This window comes from Sminthopsis crassicaudata, chromosome 4 (assembly GCF_048593235.1).
Source record: "Sminthopsis crassicaudata isolate SCR6 chromosome 4, ASM4859323v1, whole genome shotgun sequence".
Classification (NCBI taxonomy): domain Eukaryota; kingdom Metazoa; phylum Chordata; class Mammalia; order Dasyuromorphia; family Dasyuridae; genus Sminthopsis; species Sminthopsis crassicaudata.
In genome coordinates this window covers 144190624-144208702 of record NC_133620.1, presented here as the reverse complement: position 1 = coordinate 144208702, position 18079 = coordinate 144190624, and the positions used below count along the sequence as shown (strand labels likewise).

Genomic DNA, 18079 nt, shown 5'->3' with positions numbered 1-18079 from the left:
TTCAGAGAAATAGTTTGATGGATCTGTGATCTAATTACTTCCTGGTGGGGATTGCAGGACTTTGATATGCTCTTCTCCTGTATGATAATTTTGTTCATAATCCGTAATCTTCCACCAAGAATCTAATTAATTCCCTGGAGATCTTTATGAGTCTTTTTATATAAACTTCATAAGATTGTACTCAATTTTAGCAAAATAGCTTCATTAAAATTAAATTTCAATTATTTTAACATTAATTAAACTGGTAAATGTTATACTTTTATCATTATTCTGAATTGGGGTTTTGTAAAACCTTTATAGAATCAAAAATCTGTGTCCTCTGATAGTTAAACAAGCATTTTTCCCTCTTTCCTCCTGACTATATAATATTTCAGTTCTGCAGTGCAAAATATTTGCTCTTAAATTCTGAAAATAAGCCTTTTGAAATTCAGGATGAATCCTGTGTAAGACTTCAAGAATGGCTTCACATTGGAATTTTATGAACTTTTGAGAAGTTATCAAAAGTAATTATGTTTTTCATAGGAAAAGTAGGTATTTGTCTAAAATTGGACAAACATAACAGAATATAAATATCTTCTCCAAATAGAAGTGTTCGCAGCATATTTTTCTGTATTTCAATGAAATGAAACTGAATTTGACCTAGTATTTGGCTCTTCTAACTTAAACGTTAGGATAGAGTACAGACAGTTAACCAGTCAGCAAGCAGTTAAATTTCTTTTTTTCTAGGCAACTGTGTTCAGTGCTAGGGATTCATGGAGAAGTAAAAACAGGAGCCCTCAATTTGCTCATATACTAGTGAGACATACAACATTCAAATAACTGTACATGCAAAATATATTCAGAATAATTAAAATGTAAAAATTTCTCAGAGGGTAGATATTGGGAGGTTTGGAGAGACTAGAAAAGTGAACTAATTCTTAAAGAAAATTAGAAGATGAATCTTGAAGAAAACTAGAGAACAAATTTTTAGGAAAGAATACTTGAGGCATGGAGGATAGCCATTGAAAGTCCATAGTCAGAAAACAAAGGGTCATACATATGTAAGGGCAATTGGGCAGCAAAGCAAAATTTTTAAGAGATTATAAATGCCAACTTGAATTCTCTGTTAGATCCTGGAGACAATAGGGAGTTTATGAAGAGTTTGGCTTTAGCTATCAAAAGATCATAGATACAGACCTGGAAGGAACTTGAAAGGTAGTCATATCCAACCCCTCCTTTTACATGAGAAAACAACCTTTAAAAAGCATAGTACCTTACTCAGATTCATACCACTCTAAAGTGTTTGAGTCAGGGTTGGAACTCAGATCTTTTTTATTCCAACTTCATCATATTACTCTGTCCACTGCATTACCTAGCTGACTATCAAAATTTCCTCATTATCCCCCCTTCCATTGTCCATTTGGCAAAGTAATTAATAATAAAAATCCTGTTTCAGGCAGAGCAGCACAACATTGTTACCTCCTAAAGCTACAAATTAGCTTCCAAAGGAAGATCTGCAAAGTGTGCTTAGTGTTCAGACAGCTAATTGCAGATTTTACATGGTGTGTGATCTATAGTAACTGAAATCTTGACTATTTCTCTTAAGAAAAAATGAGTAACAACCCTAAGTAATATTTTCATCCAGTCTAGAATATGTTCTTCTAAACACTGGGAAATGAGTGTAAACTGTTTGCGTTTTTGTTTTTCTTCCCAGGTTATTTTTACCTTCTGAATCCAATTCTTCCATTCAACAAGAAATTCGGTTCTGCACACATATATTTTATCTAGGATATACTATAGCATATTTAACATGTATGGGACCGCCTGCCATCTAGGGGAAGGGGTGGAGGGAAGAAGGGGAAAATTCAGAACAGAAGTGAGTGCAAGGGATAATGTAAAAAATTACCCATGCATATGTACTGTTAAAAAAAAAAAAGTTATAATTATAAAATTAATTAAAAAAATAAAGTTAAAAAAGTAGAATATGTTCTTCTAGTTAACTTGGAATGTATTGTGTGTAGTGGGATTTTTTAAAAAAAAAAAAAAAATTTCAACCAGAAATGATCTTTGGTGTTAATATGAGATGTTTCTATCTTAGCTATTTAAATACTATTGTAAATTTTCTAACTGTACATGAAGTAGAATAGTGTTTCCTTCATTTAAAGTCATTTAGCACTGAAAAGAGTAATTCTGGAGCAGACATTGAGTATGTTATTGAAGGAGTATGTAGATGCCAGAATTCTGTCTGATATCTGTAATGACACTGAATTCTCAAGGTTATTTCTGTGAAATTAATTGTTGATGGGTTCTGTCAAACAAGAAAAAATATTTAAGTTATCATTCTAATAAGAGACCATGTATCTGCAATATAAAAACAAGTCTGGCTAATAGTAGATAAGCTTTTCACCAATAAGTTGATCCAAGTGAGAAATGATTTGATCCATGAAATGGACAAAAATGCAGAATGAACCTGATAGCATAGTATAGCAAAAGAAATACTGTATATATTTTTTTTTCTCTTTTCTCTGCCAATGATTATTCATTTTACAATTACTATTGCTTACTGTATTTCTCCCCATCCCACCCCCATTTATTTTCTCTTTTCATCCTATCACCCCTCAAAAGTGTTTTGGTACGGATCACTTCCTCCCCTGATATGCCTTCTCTTATCACTCTCCCCTTTCCATGTCCCATTTGCCCTTTTATTTTCCCACAGGGTAAGATAGATTTCTGTACTCTTATTATAAGCATATATATATATATATATATATATATATATATATATATATATATATATATATATATATATATATATATTATTTCCTCTTTGAGCCAATTCTAATGAAGTATATTAAATATTTTTAAAATAATTCCAGTGCTATATAAATTATTTGGAAAAATAGGCAAAGAAGTTGTCCTGTCAAATTCTTTTTGTGACACAAATGTAGTGCTGATACCTAAAGAACCAAAATAGTGAGAGAAAATTATAGACCAATCTCCCTAATGAATATTGATGAAGAAATTTTAAGTAAATTATTAGCAAAGAGATAACAACTTATCAACAGGATAATATACTATAACCAAGTGGGATTTATACCAGAAATGCAGGGCTGATTCCATATCAGAAAAACTCCTGGAATAATTGACTATATCAATAACAAAACTAACAGAAAGCATATGATTATGTCACTTGATGCAGAAAAGGCTTTTGACAAAAGACAGCATCTATTCCTATTAAAGACACTGGAGAACAGAGGAATAAATGGGATTTTCCTTACAATGATAAGCAGCATCTATATAAAATCATCAGTAAGCATTATATGTAATGGGGAAAAGCTGGAAAGATCAGGGATGAAACAAGGATGCCCATTTTATCACTACTGTTATTAAATATTGTACTAGAAATGTTAGTTTTAGCAATTTTTAAAAAGTGAAGGAATTAGAGTAGGCAATAAAGAAATAAAACTATCCGTCTTTGCAGATGAGATAATGGGATACTTGGAGATCCTAAAGAATCAACCAAAAACTACTTGAAACAATTAACAACTTTAGCAAAGCTGCAAGATATAAAATAAGCCAATATAAATCATTGGCTTTTTTTTTTTTTTAAATGTTACCAACAAAGCCCAAAAGCAAGAGAGAGAGAAATTCCATTTAAAATAATTGTGAACAGTATAAAATATTTGGGAATCTACTTCATAAGACAAAGCCAAAAAAAAAAAAAAAAAGTCACATCTAAAGAATTGGGAAAATATTAATTGCCAATTGGTAGATGGAGCTAATATAATAAAAATGACAATTCTGCCCAAATTGGTTTACTTTGTGCCATACCAATCAAACTACCAAAAATAACAGAATTCATCTGGGGAAAAAAAAGGGAGGGTCAAGTAATATCAAGGAAATTAGTGTCAGGGGGAGGGGAAAGCAAAGGAAGGTAGCCAGCAATACCAGACTTAAAACTGTTATAAAGCAGCAGTTATCAAAACCATTTACTGAATAAGAAATAGAATGGAATGAGGGGAGTACATAAGACAATAATCAATGAGTAGGAATCTATATTTGATAAAAGACTTCAGCTTCTGGGATAACACACCGACAAAAATTGCTGGGAACACTGGAAACTCAGTATTGATCAATGTCTCACATTCTATACTAAAATAAGGTTGAAATGATTTAGGCATAAAAGATTATACTATAAGCAAATGAGGAGAGCAAGGAATAGTTTACCTGTCAGATTTTGGAGAAAGAAGGGATTTATGACCAAACAAGAACATTATGAAATGCAAAATGGATAATTTTGATTTCATTAAATTAAAAAATTTTGCCCAAACAAAACCAATGCAGCCAAGATTAGAAGAGAAGCAGAAAGCTGGGAAACAATTTTTACAGCCAATGTTTCTGATAAAGGCTTAATTTCTAAAATATATATAGAGAACTAATTCACCTTTATAAAAATACAACTCATTCCTCAATTGTTAAATGGTCAAAGGCTATGAACAGTTTTCAGATGAAGAAATTAAAAAGTCATATGTAATCATGAAAAATGCTCTAAATCACTATTGATTACAAAAGCAATTAAAACAATTCTGAGGTACCACATCATACCTTTCAGATTGGCTAAGATGACAGAAAAAGATAATGATAATGATATGTTGGGGGGAGGGCGCGGAAAGACTAGGACACTAATGCATTGTTGGTGGAGTTGTGATCCAGCCATTCTGGAGAGCAATTGGAAATTATGCCTAGAGGGCTATAAAATTGCATACACTTTGATGTCACTAGTAGGTCTGTATCTCAAAGAGATCATAAAAGACGAAAAAGGACCCACATATGCAAAAAATGTTTGTAGGAGCTCTTTTTATAGTAACAAGAAATTGAAAATTGAGTGGGTACCCATCAATTGGAGAATGATTGACTAAGTGGTGGTATTATTGTTCTATAAGAAATGATGAGCAGGATGGTTTCAAAAAACATGGATAAATGAACTGATACTGAGTAAAGCAAGCAGAACCAAGAAAACTTGTATATAACAATAGCAAGATTGGGTGATGATCAATTATGACAGATTTAGTTCTTATCAGCAATTCTGTGATCCAAGGCAATTCCAATAAACATTAGATGAAAAATGCCACCCACATCAGAGAGAACATTATGGAGTCTGAGTGGAGATGGAAGCATACTGTTTTTGCCTTTTTTTTTTTTTCTTTTTTTTTTTTTTTTTTTTTTTTTTTTTTTTTTTTTTTCTTTTCATGATTTTTCCCTTTTGTTCTGATTTTTCTCTCCCAAAATGACTCATGGAAATAGGAATTAAAAAAGCAAACTTTTAATACAAAACAGAAAATCCTGTCTACTAATGGAAAGAGGGAACTCTTTAATTTGACTAAATATAATTACAACTGGAAGTGTCTAGGCCTTTTGTACTATATTGAATTCAAATAAAGGGGAAATTTTTTTTTTTTTTTTTGCCTCGATAGCATATTATTTTTTCCAATTTACATGTAAAGATAGTTTTTTGTTAAGATTTTGAGTTTTAAATTTTTTCTTCTTTCATTAATCCTCCCCAAGGCAGCAAACAATCTGATACAGGTTATACATGTACAGTCATTTTAAACACTTCCATATTGGTCATGTGTAAAATAAAAATCAGAGCAAAAAGGAAAAACTACAAGAAAGAAAAAGCAAACAATCAAAAAAAAGGTGAAAATAGTATGCTATGTTCTGCATTAAGCCTCCATAGTTCTCCCTCTGGATCATTGCATTGCTGAAAGGAGCTTTTCTATCCTGGTTCTGCTCAATTCAGTTCATGTAAGTGTTAAGAAACTGGTTTTTGATGAAATGATGTCTTTTAAAAAGTGAAATTATGAACTATGGCATAATATAAATTCCTTGAAGACAAGAATTGTTTCAAATTTGTCTTTACATCTACAATGCTGAGAACATGGCAGATACCAAAACTGTAGGAAGATTCTGGAATTATGCCAGTCTGATAAATTTAGAGTTAGGATATCACCTATAGTCAGTCAGAATTTAGAAATGATGAATCCTACTACTTCTTCACAAAATTCGTTAAAATATAAAGATAATAGACAATATCTGCCTTTTCTAATTTTATTTGATCTACCAATGCTAGCACCCCTTTTTTCTCTAAAATCTAAATGATGTATCTCCCCATTGTATCTCCCCATTGTACCTTTTATGCTACGTGACTTATTTGTAAAAAAAATTTTGGTTAATGCTCTGGTAGGCAATTATTCATGTTCAGTATAAGTGACTTATATGGCGAAAGGTGTTTACAATAATTTCAGTTGATAAGAATGGTAGTTCATATTTTAAATGACAAAACATATTTTTACAGTACACTAAAAAAAAGAAATGACAGAGACCACCAGAAGGGAATTAGAACTTCTAACTAACCTAATTGTCACCACAGTTAGATGATGCATTTGCTTCTTTAGTTTTCTGACACCCATAGTAAAAATTAAAAAAAAAAAATGGAAATACTTAGAACTGAAATTTCATTTTCTGACAAAATAAAGCACATAAAACCAAAGAGACAGACTTTTTTCCAGGACCTAAGCAGAGAATTAAGTGGAGCCAGTAGTAATTTGATGTCCTTTGGAAAGATAAAGAAAAATAATTTAGACAACAGTTTCTTGTTTTGAATTTCTCATTGGTTCACCTAATACCCAGGAATTTTTTATTAATAGAAACTTTATCATCAGGAATACACCATATCATTCAGATTTAAAAAAGAAAACTACTTTGGAAATGGACATCATTTTAAGTTAAAATAACTTCATAATTAATATAAAATATTATCACTTATACCTACCCTGTAGTATTGAAGCAATTGCTCCAGAACTGCAGTTTATTCCCAAACTTAGGAATTCATTAAAAGAATTTTTTTTTCTTTTCTCTACAGAAAATGCTTGGACAGAAGAGATGAATACTATTTTCACTAAGGCCTAGAACTGCCTATTGAACAACAGTCCTGATTAGGCAGTACACGAATGGCCCAAGGAAGCCACCAAATTGATTTTCAGGTTTTACATGACCTGCGACAAAAATTTCCTGAGGTACCTGAAGTTGTTGTGTCCAGGTGCATGTTACAGGTCAGTGTTGATTTATTTCTATAGATATAGATATAAATCTTAAGTTGATTTTAAGCACTGAAAGAAATCACCACATTTTCATTCTCTTGTTTCATAATTCAGATTCATAGTATTGGGCATGTATCTATCCTGAATCTGTCTCCAATTAATTGACCACAAACTAGATACCTAGATTTTATTTGTGTATTTTCCTCAGCTTTTAAAATTGTTGTGGACTAAGATTTTTGAAGTTTCTTTCACCTTCAGAAAATCAGTAGTTACTAATTATTAACCAGGAGGAAAGAATCTACTTCCATTTTTCCTGTTTCCCAACCGTAAACTCATTAACTTTAATAATTTATTGGATCTGTGATCTTATCAGTGTGGGTAGATAAGGTTGTCATTAGATAAATCTTTTATTGGGAAAAAGTATGTCTGTTATATAGCAAGACCAAACAAAACCTCACTGCCAATAGAAGGTATTGACTTAGGCCTGACTTAGTATCCTTTGCCACAACCCTAAGTGATGGAGGCACACACTCTTTTGGCTTTAAGCATTTTTTCTGACTTTCTCCCATGCTTAGAATGTTCTCCTTCCTCAAGTTGGCCTACTGACTTCCTTTTAGTCCCAACTAAAATCTCTTCCTGGCAGCTTTTCCCAGCCCTTCTAAATTCTAGTGCTTTACTTTTCTTTCTTAATTATTTCCTATTTATTCTTTGTATATTTGTATGCATACTGTCTCTCCCATTAGATTATAAACTCCTTAAAGGTGATGAGGTCTTTTATGTTAAGGCCAGAGAATATAAACAAAGGCAATGAGTGATACATAGTACTCCTACTTGTCTTTTCCTACTTGATAAGTTTCGGTGTTCATCTGCCACCTACTTCTGTTCGTATGGCTTGTCCTCCTTTTTCTTTCCTTGTATTAATTACCAACCAAGTAAAAACATTTTCTCTAATTTCTACCTCTTGGTTCTCTCATTCCCTTCTCCTCAACCCAATTCCATTTAGCTCACATTCCATCCTTACATATCCCTTCCACTATGTCTTCTGGAACTCCCATTTTCTAATGACCAAACTTTACTTCACGATGGCCTCTCACACTCATTTACCAGCCCTTGTCCCTTCCCACTTCTATTTACACACACACACAGACACACACACACACACACACACACACACACACACACACACACACAAAATAATTTAGAAAAATTTAAAACATTAATTCCAGCTTTGCCTCTCTTACCTATAATATTCTTACCTATACTGTTTTACACTCTCAAACATTTGGTCCCTAGATGTGGAATCAGAATTTTTTTTGCTTCCCACTGCCACTTTAACCAATATTCAGCAACATTTCTTATTTTTAAAGTTCACAAAATCAAAATTTTATACTGAATCCAAATAGTATTGGTAATTATTTATTTATTGATCCCTGGGTCCTTCTCTCTCCTTTCTCCAGGAGTTCAACACCTAGTTTACTTTTTCCTCATCCTCCTTGACTCCTATACTGAGGACATTAGTATCCATTTTTGCTACTCCCCAAATCTCCCAATTCCTTAGCCTCCTAAAATCCTATTTACAGTTTTTCCACTCCATTTTAGCCACTGTTAAGGAAGATTATACATTTGTTGTCTATAAGAGTTCTACTTCCTTAATAAGAATCTGTGACTTTTCCTCCATCTAACCATAACCTTTTATCTCCCCATACTATTTTCTCTAGTCGAATACTCTTAAATACTGCGAAGGAAGCCTTACAAGTTCCACAACTTGAACTATATCCAGGCAGGCTTTTTATTTATCTTTAATTGATTCTCTCCCCACTGAAGCGGTTCTAAGCTTTATTCTTCCACAGGCCTTCTTAAACTTCCCACTCTCCTACTCTGAACTAAATCCTATTTGAAGCCATTCTACATGAGCTCCTTCTTGTCCTTTTCACCTCCAAATTCCTTGACATATTCTCCCATTTTATCATCCTTTCCCCCAGGCTTTGACAAAAAAGTCTTTCTTTGCCGAGGCTCATCCAGTTAAAGTCCTCCCACCTTTTCCAGCAGATTTCAAAGTTGTTTCCCTACTCTCAAATCTTCAGCTATGATTGTCTGAGCAGAGGGTTAATTAGCTTGTAGCTAGCCTACATGCCCCAGTGATGTCAAGGAAGACATGGACAAGACAAAATATGATCCAAAATGGGTCATAATCTTTATTATTTGTGTTTCCTTTGATGGAATATATATCATTTAACTATTGGTACATATTCAGTTTTGTTGCCAATATGTCAAAAAATCTCAGCTTCTTTAATAACTAGACATATTTGGGTTTAATAGCGAGAAAGTTGGCCTTAAGTCAAGAAGATCTAAAAGTTCCGTTCTGATTCTTGTTCTTTTTGCAATCTAGAACAATTTCTCAGTGCCACAAGTAAAACTCAAATAGTATAAATTGTGGAGAAGGATATAGTATTCTTTGAAAGAGAGACTTTCTTCACTCATTTCTTGCTCTATGGAAACAGAGATCTAGTCTTTTAAAAAAAAAAAAAAAATGTTTCATCACAATGTTTTGAAGGAAAGCATTAGAACTAAAAGAAACTAGAACTTGAAGGAAGCCAAATAACAGAGAGCATTCCAAGCTAGAGGACAGCCAGTGAAAATGCCCAGAATCAACAAATGGATTGAGTGCCTTGTTCACAGAACAACAAGAAGACTAATGTCACTGAATCAGAATATTTGTCCATTTAGCTTTGAGGGAGAGAGCATCAAGTATAAGAAGACTAGAAAGGTTGGGAGAGATGGGGTACTCAGTTATGAATGGCTTTGATCACCAGAAGATTTTATATTTGATTCCAGAAATCATAGGGAGTCATTGGATTTTATTGGATTTGTTTGGATCGTGAAAACATAGAGGAGAATTCAAAAGAGAAGAGGGTGATCAATAGTTTCAAGACTATAAAGAGGTCCATAGGAATGAGGAAATCTTTAACAGTTAAAAGATCATTATTAATCGTAGAGAGAGGATGGGAAAGACATGGTCATTCTTGTATGTCCTAGGGAAACAGCCAGTGAACAGAAAGATTTCAAGATAAATGAGAGTGAGGATGATAGAGCAGTCTGCTAGAAAAGATGCATGGAATGAAATTCCTTGGGAATTGGCAAGGAAAAATGATACCTCAGTACATAAAACAGGTGAAAGAAGAGATAATTTTTGAAGGCATTTAGGTCATGGAAGATGAAAAGGAGGGGAGAAAAGGGTATTTTTGGCAGCTGGTCTCAATTTTTTCAGTAAAATATGGGGCAAGGTTCTCCACTGAGAATGGAAGGGAGGAGCCATGGGAGATTTGAGGAAGGATAAAAAGGTTTGGGAGTGATACTACAGTGGATGTCCAATGTAAACACTAACTGCTGTTGGCTGAGGGCTCCATAAGTTTATGTGTGGCCTGGGATGAGCCTGTCTATAAAGTAATTCTGAGGAATCCACATTGGGCATGTCAATTCTGGGACCTGTATTTGGATTTAAAAGTGTCTAAGCAGTTAAGTATCCAAACCTTGTTATTGGGAGATTCAAATTTTAAGCAAAATAACCAAAATAAATTGTCTTTTAGTTATCAATTACTTCTAATCCTAAAAAATTTCTTTGCATTTTCAAACCATTTAAAGTTGATAGGCATGTCATATGTAAGTTAATTTCTGATTATCAAAATGCTTCAAAGCATATTCAAATCATTTTTCCCAATCTTGTAAGAACTTAGGCACTTTAAAAAAAATGACTTTGGATGACCTCTATAATACATTTACTCACAATTAACTTAATTACCAAATAATTAAATTAACTTTTTACCATTTATTGTTATAATGAATTAATGCCCATATTTTAAAAAACTTACTATGAAAGAAATAGTTTAAAAAATAATAAACTATATGAATGGTTCTTATAAACCCGACTTCTCAAAATGCTTGTTTTTATCCCAAATAGCATTGCAAATACATGTTAAGATATCAAACCTAAGTAGGATAAAAGTTTTTAATATGCTAATCTTGTTCATAGTGGAGTATGAAAAGCTAAGCTAAGTATATATGCTTCAATACTTTTTCTTAGAGTTAAGGATCCCCTCGAATTTTGAAAAGAAATTGCTTGGGATAAATACAGAGCAGAAATGATATAGCTATTTTTCATTTACACCTCCCTCCCCAAGGATATTGGAATTTGCGTTTTTAACTTAAAATTTTGGTCATTTTTATTACTTGTTAGCGAGTCATTTTTCCATTAAATTGATTTTTAAAAAAATGTTTTTCTTAAAATGCAACTTTTATTATGTTGTAAGGGCAAAATTTTAAGTTAGTGGGGAAATTATTTGCATTGAAATTTGGTTTACAACTAGCTTTTATGGAGGATAAAAGATATAAATTAACTAAAAGTAAAATAATTCATAATTGACTTGAGTTTATACTTTGATGTGAATGAATATACCGATAAAGTTGCCCTATAAAGACTTACTTCAGAGAACCTTTATGCCTCCTTACTGAATTATTTATATTTTCGTGATCCATAATTATTTATGAGTACCAATAAGTATATATTCTTGCATCTAGTCTTATTTTTCCACACCTACCTTTTGACCATTGTATGTCTATTTAAATCACTCTGTCCTAAGTTAAAGCTCCAACCATCCTATTTATCTATCCTTTAGTTTATGAAAGGAAAAGTTCATAAGGGTGTAATTCATAAATTGAGGTGTCATTAATTTTTATTAATTCTTCCAACTATTGTAAATTAACAAAAGTCTTCTTTTTGTAAATTTTAATGAAGAAATAAATAACAACAATACTTAAGATTTTAGTAAAGAATTACCAATAAATTGTGGTTGTAGAGTATACAATAGGGGTGACATTATGTAGATTCCTAACACTTAGTGGATGGAAAGTTTAATGGAACTATTTTTTTTAATATTGTTTTTTATTTATAAGATATGTGCATGGACAATTTTTCAGCATTGCAACTTTACCCCTCCCAGATGGCAAGTTGACCAATATATGTTAAATATGTATAAGTTAAATACAATATATGTATACATGTCCATACCGTTATTTTGGTGTACAAAAAGAATCGGACTTTGAAATAGTGTACAATTAACCTATGAAGGAAATAAAAAATGCAGGCAGACAAAACTATGTAAATTGTACATTGAATTTTGAATGTTTTAACTAAATACTATTTTTTTGTATTTAAGAGAAGAGAATAAGCATTTATGTAGCATCTTCTGTGTACCAAGCACTGTATTAAGCACTTTTTACATATATCATTTCATATAATCCTCACAACACCTGTGATAGATGGGTGCTTTTCGTAAACTTTTTTTTTTCTTTCTCACTGAATTTTGTGGAGCTATTTTTGCTCTTATTCTAATAAATAGCTATTATCGCTTAAACATATACTTTTTTTTATGTTTTACATCAAAAATTGAGTAGAATGTTGCTCCACAAATATTTAATTAGAAAGGAGAATAACAGTTTTCAAAATGGCTTTAATGCTAAAATAAATCTAAAATGTAGATAAGGGAAAGCAGCATCCTTCAAGGAGTTCTAAGGCCAACAAAGTGTTGATTTTATTGGGCATAAGGATAGAAATCAAAATATTTTTAACTAGGAAGTGGTATCTCCAAAGCATAGGTCTTACAATGTTATTCCTTTGCTTAATATACTATACTGCAATTCATTCCCTGTAACTTTTAGTATCAAATGCAAATTCATCTGTTGGACATGAAGAGTTCTTCACAACTTGGCTCTACACTACTTTTCCTAGACTTAGAATTCTTTACCCACTTTTACACATTCCAGACTCCAAGCAAATTGGCCTTTTTGCTGTCAGACAAAACATGCTGTGTCCTTTTCTCTGTGTCCTATATCTTTCCTCCCATATATAGAATATACTCCCTCTTTTTACCCCTTTGATATCCATAATTTACTTTGATGGTCAACTCATTCTTCCCTTCCATAATGAGTCTTACCCAGTCTTTCCAGCTGCTAGTGTTTCTGCCTCCCAAGTTACCTTTTATCTATTTTGTATATATTTTGAGTTTACCATTATATGTATGTGTTGTCTAGCCTCATAGAATGTAAGCTTCTTGAGAACAAGGACTTGTTTTTATATTGTCATAGAATAAGCCCTTAATAAATGTTTACTGATTGATGTAATAGCATTGTGCTTCTTAGCAAATAGATGTTGACATATTGAGTGAATACAGTCATGTTAACTTGTGTTTCCATATACTCCAAATTCACTTTTTATTTCATTTATATTGTTTCTCCTAAAAAATACAAGAAAAATTTTCTTTTAGTTATTAATAGTTTGCATAAATTCATACCACCAGCTATCTTACTCCCTTTTCCTTTTGACTAATGTTTTTTTTTTGTTTTTTGTTTTTTTATTTTTTATTATATATATATTTTTTATAATATTATCCCTTGTATTCATTTTTCCAAATTATCCCCCCCTCCCTCTCCTTTTGACTAATGTTGAAGATACTGTATTTAGAATTAGATTGCCACTTTGTCACTCTGAAGGCTTTCTTACTTACTGGAGAACTTAGCTCTTTATGACAGTGATTATATTACTGTGTTTACTCAACAAGCAAATATTTTTAAGGACATATTATTTGCCAAGCTTTTGGATACAGAGACAAACTTGGAAACCTTTCAGGCTCATAAGATAACTGTGCTTAACAACCACATAGCAGTTCATAGTTTTAGAGAAGAATGAGACCTTAGAGTTCATCTCTAAAACTTTTTTCATTCTATTAATATTTTAATAATGATAATAAGGTTTATAAGTTTTGGGTTGCTGATATCAAACTATTTTGTTTGTTTTCTAGAATAATAATAACCTGGATGCCTGCTGTGCTGTTCTTTCACAAGAGAGTACGAAGTATCTTTATGGTGAAGGAGATTTGAATTTTTCGGATGATTCTGGGATTGCTGGTCTACGAAATCACATGACTTCTCTCAACCTGGACTTGCAATCACAACATGTATATCATCATGGAAGGGAAGGAAGTAGAATGAATGGAAGTAGGACTTTGACTCATAGTATCAGTGATGGACACCTCCAAGGTGGTCAGTCCAACAGTGAATTATTTCAACAGGAGCCACAGACAGCACCAGCTCAAGTTCCACAGGGCTTTAATGTTTTTGGAGTGCCCAACATTTCTGGTGCTTCAAATTCAACACCACACCTTGGATTTCACTTAGGCAGCAAAGGAGTTTCTAACCTTTCTCAACAAACTCCCAGATTCAATCCCATAATGGTAACTTTAGCCCCAAATATTCAGACTGGTCGTAATACTCCCACATCTTTGCACATACATGGTGTACCTCCACCTGGACTTAACAGTTCACAGGGAAATTCTATCTATATTAGGCCTTACATCACAACTCCTAGTGGTACAACTCGGCAGACACCTCAGCATCCTGGATGGGTATCTCAGTTTAATCCTATGCACCCTCAACAAGTCTACCAGCCTTCACAACCTAGTCCCTGGACTACTTATCCTGCATCTAATCCAGTGTCACATACCTCAACTCAACAGACAAACCAGCAAGGCCATCAGACCTCTCATGTCTATATGCCTATCAGTTCACCTACTACTCCTCAACCACCAACAATTCATTCATCTGGTAGCTCACAGTCTTCTGCCCATAGCCAATTTAACATTCAGAATATTTCAACAGGACCTCGCAAAAACCAAATTGAAATCAAACTTGAACCCCCACAAAGAAACAATTCTTCAAAACTGCGTTCCTCTGGACCTCGAAACTCTAATAATCCCTCCTCTGTCAATAGCCATACATTAACTCGAAGTCAGCCCACTGTTTACATAGCTGCCAGCCCCCCAAGTACAGATGAGGTGATGTCCCGCAGTCAGCCCAAGGTCTATATTTCTGCTAATGCCACCACAGGAGATGAACAGGTTATACGGAATCAGCCCACACTCTTCATATCAACGAATTCTGGAGCATCTGCTGCTTCCAGGAATATGTCTGGGCAAGTAAGCATGGGCCCTACCTTTATTCATCATCACCCACCCAAGAGTCGGGCAGTAGGCAACAACACCACTGCAACTTCTCCTCGAGTGGTAGTCACTCAACCTAATACAAAATATACTTTTAAAATAACAGTTTCTCCAAATAAGCCCCCTGCCGTTTCACCAGGGGTGGTGTCCCCAACCTTTGAACTTACAAATCTTCTAAACCACCCTGATCATTATGTAGAAACAGAGGGTATTCAGCACCTCACTGACCCTGTTTTAGCACATGTGGATAGGATCAGTGAGGCCCGGAAACTGAGTATGGGATCTGATGATGCTGCCTACACACAAGGTAATACTAATACTGAAAGCAAATTATTTTCCAATGGACTTCAATTTTCTTTTAAATAACTTGTCATTGATGTTGTTTTCTCTTAGTAATGGTAAAGCAACAAACAAGTCCTATCCCTGGACCAGTCATTTGAATTTTTATATAACAAGCTATATCATGAAGTTCAGATATTACAACTTATAACAACATGATGAGAAAAAATGTTTTTTTAAAAAATTCTGTTCATAACTTGACATATGTTCAAACTTTTTTCAAGAGAAGTTTTACTGTTTTTGATTACCTATAGTTTCAACCCTTTGTGAAATTGATGTGAAATTCAAAATTCTTTATTTGTGACTAAAACTCAGAAATGGAAGGAAACTAGTTTTATCTAATTTCTATTACCAGTATGTTTAGAGAAGTTACCAAGGAATGGGTGTATTTATATTTTATCACAGGGATTTTTCCTTATTAAATAGGATGTTTAAGAAGTTAAAGCTCTAGGAATTAGAAACTATCATTTTAAGAGATGAAGAAAGAAGAAAAATATGTTTGCTTTCATTTTAATGAAAGGTACCAATTTGGCAGCACAATGCAATAAAAATTTTCATTTCCATAAAGGTAAATTGTAGTTGAAGAATTATCTGATTATCCTGATTCATAACTTGGCTTCCTTTGTAACCATTTCTCTATTGTTCTGATTTGTTGTGATTCTCTGGTAAATTTGCTGAAAAGTCTGATTATGGTTACATTTTGTGAGTTTTAAAATAGGGACTGTGCTGAGTGAGACCTTCTTACTCATTTCCTATGTACTTTATATAATTGATAGTCACATCAGAAATACTCTTTATCTCTACTTTACCCCATATGTGTCAGATTTTTTTTTTCTTTTGTTTTGGCAAAAGATTCCTAAATAGACACTGGTGGGTATGGGGGTGGGGGTGGGTGAATACATAGTTAAATTATAAACAAAAAAATATTAAATTACATTGCTGTTAGATATGCCATGTTATTTAGAGGCAAAAGGTAGTAATGGATAGAGTGCTGGATCTAGTATCAGAGATTTCAAGCTCAAATCTGTTCTCACATTTTTACTGTCTAGGAGCCACTACGCAAGTCATTTAATCTCTTCCTGCCTCTTTTTCCTCATCTCTTCAGTGGGAGTGATAATAGCACCTATCTCCCAAGGTTGTTAAGAGGATTCAGATAAGAGATTTGTAATATTGCAAACCTTAAGGTGCTATAAATGCTAGCTATTGTGTGTGTGTTTTAATAAATGCCAAAACAGATGAGTTAAGAGATAGGGAACGTGATTATGTTGGGACAGCTAGATGGCACAGTGGATGGAGTGCTGGGCATGGAGTCTTCCAGAGTTCAAATCTGACCTCAGACACTTTTTATGTGTCCTTGGACAAGTCACTTAAACACTGTTTGCCTCAGTTTCCTCATCTGTAAAATAAAGTGGAAAAGGAATAGCAAACCACTTCTAGTATCTGTGCCAAGAAAACCCCAAATGGGATTATGAAGAGTTGTATATGATTGAAAACAGCTGGACAATAACAATATGATTATCTTGGCCCTATTTGACTATTATTCTCAACCTTTGTTGTTCTTTTTAACACTTTTGTTGTCATACATATAGAATTTTAGAATAGGGGAAAGCTATTAAATCACTCAAGCCAACCCCTATGTATAGACATGGAAACTGATCCCCAGATTGATTGACTACTTTAAAGTCACCTAGCTGTTTAGTTATTACTAGTACAAAAACCAAATTTCTGGAGCTATTTCTACTTTTCCTTGCTAACTCTCATTTACAAAAGAATTATGACCTAATCAGTAGTTATACATCAATTAGTGACCATTTTAATTAGAGTCTAGATATAGCAATTTTCCAGACTTTTTTCTGCCAAATCAAGCAATTCTTTCTTGGTTGAAAAGTGCTCTTTAAAATAAAATTGTTTAATTAATTGAATTTATTCATAAAGATATGTTTACATGTCCACACACACCAAAATGTATTTAAGAGATGGGCACGAAGAGGAGAGCAAAATAATTGAGGCAATATTTACTAATATTTATTACTTTCTAAGAATTTCAAGTTTCAGGCCATAAGCAGTGGGGGGGAGGGAGGAAGTTTGTTTGTCCATCTCTAATGGGAAGAAGAACAGAGAGCTGACAAATGATATAATCCTAGCCAGCTATTCCTAGAGGTGTATTAGTATTTCAGATATATACTCTCTCATCTCCTGACTCTACTGCTTTGTCACTGCTGACCAAATTCAGATATCAATGCAATTCTTTTCTGTGGAGTTAGAGAAAAAAAATCACTTTTAAGAGACAACTAGATTTGGAATGTAGGTTCTTGTCACCTGGCCTATAATCCTTTGATCTTTTTGATGCAAAAAACCACTTTCCTCGTGGAATTCAAGTAAAAATTGATCATTAATTTAGCAGGAAATTGCTGTATCTTTGAACTACCACAGTTTAATGTTTATGACTTATGCCAGAAGTGACCCACAAACTATGGTTAATAAGTATCCCATAAAAATGTATTGGGAATTATTGAACATACTAAACTAAAATACAATAAAACATAATTTTAAATTGTGATTTTTTTTTTTTTTTAAGACAATATGCAACCCACAGGAATGCATTGATTT

General features: G+C 33.2%; 1 protein-coding gene across 3 annotated transcripts in view; it reads left to right on the top strand.

The window, feature by feature from the left end:
- The window catches only part of TAB2 (TGF-beta activated kinase 1 (MAP3K7) binding protein 2), a 101598-nt gene that overhangs the window by 66806 nt on the left and 16713 nt on the right, over positions 1-18079 (top strand). For all 3 annotated transcript variants that reach the window (XM_074309583.1, XM_074309585.1, XM_074309584.1), the window contains exons 2-3: positions 6902-7091; positions 13934-15437. In XM_074309583.1, coding sequence (XP_074165684.1) covers positions 6990-7091; positions 13934-15437 — 1606 coding nt within the window. In that variant the 5' untranslated portion in view covers positions 6902-6989. The remainder of the gene's footprint in view (positions 1-6901; positions 7092-13933; positions 15438-18079) is intronic.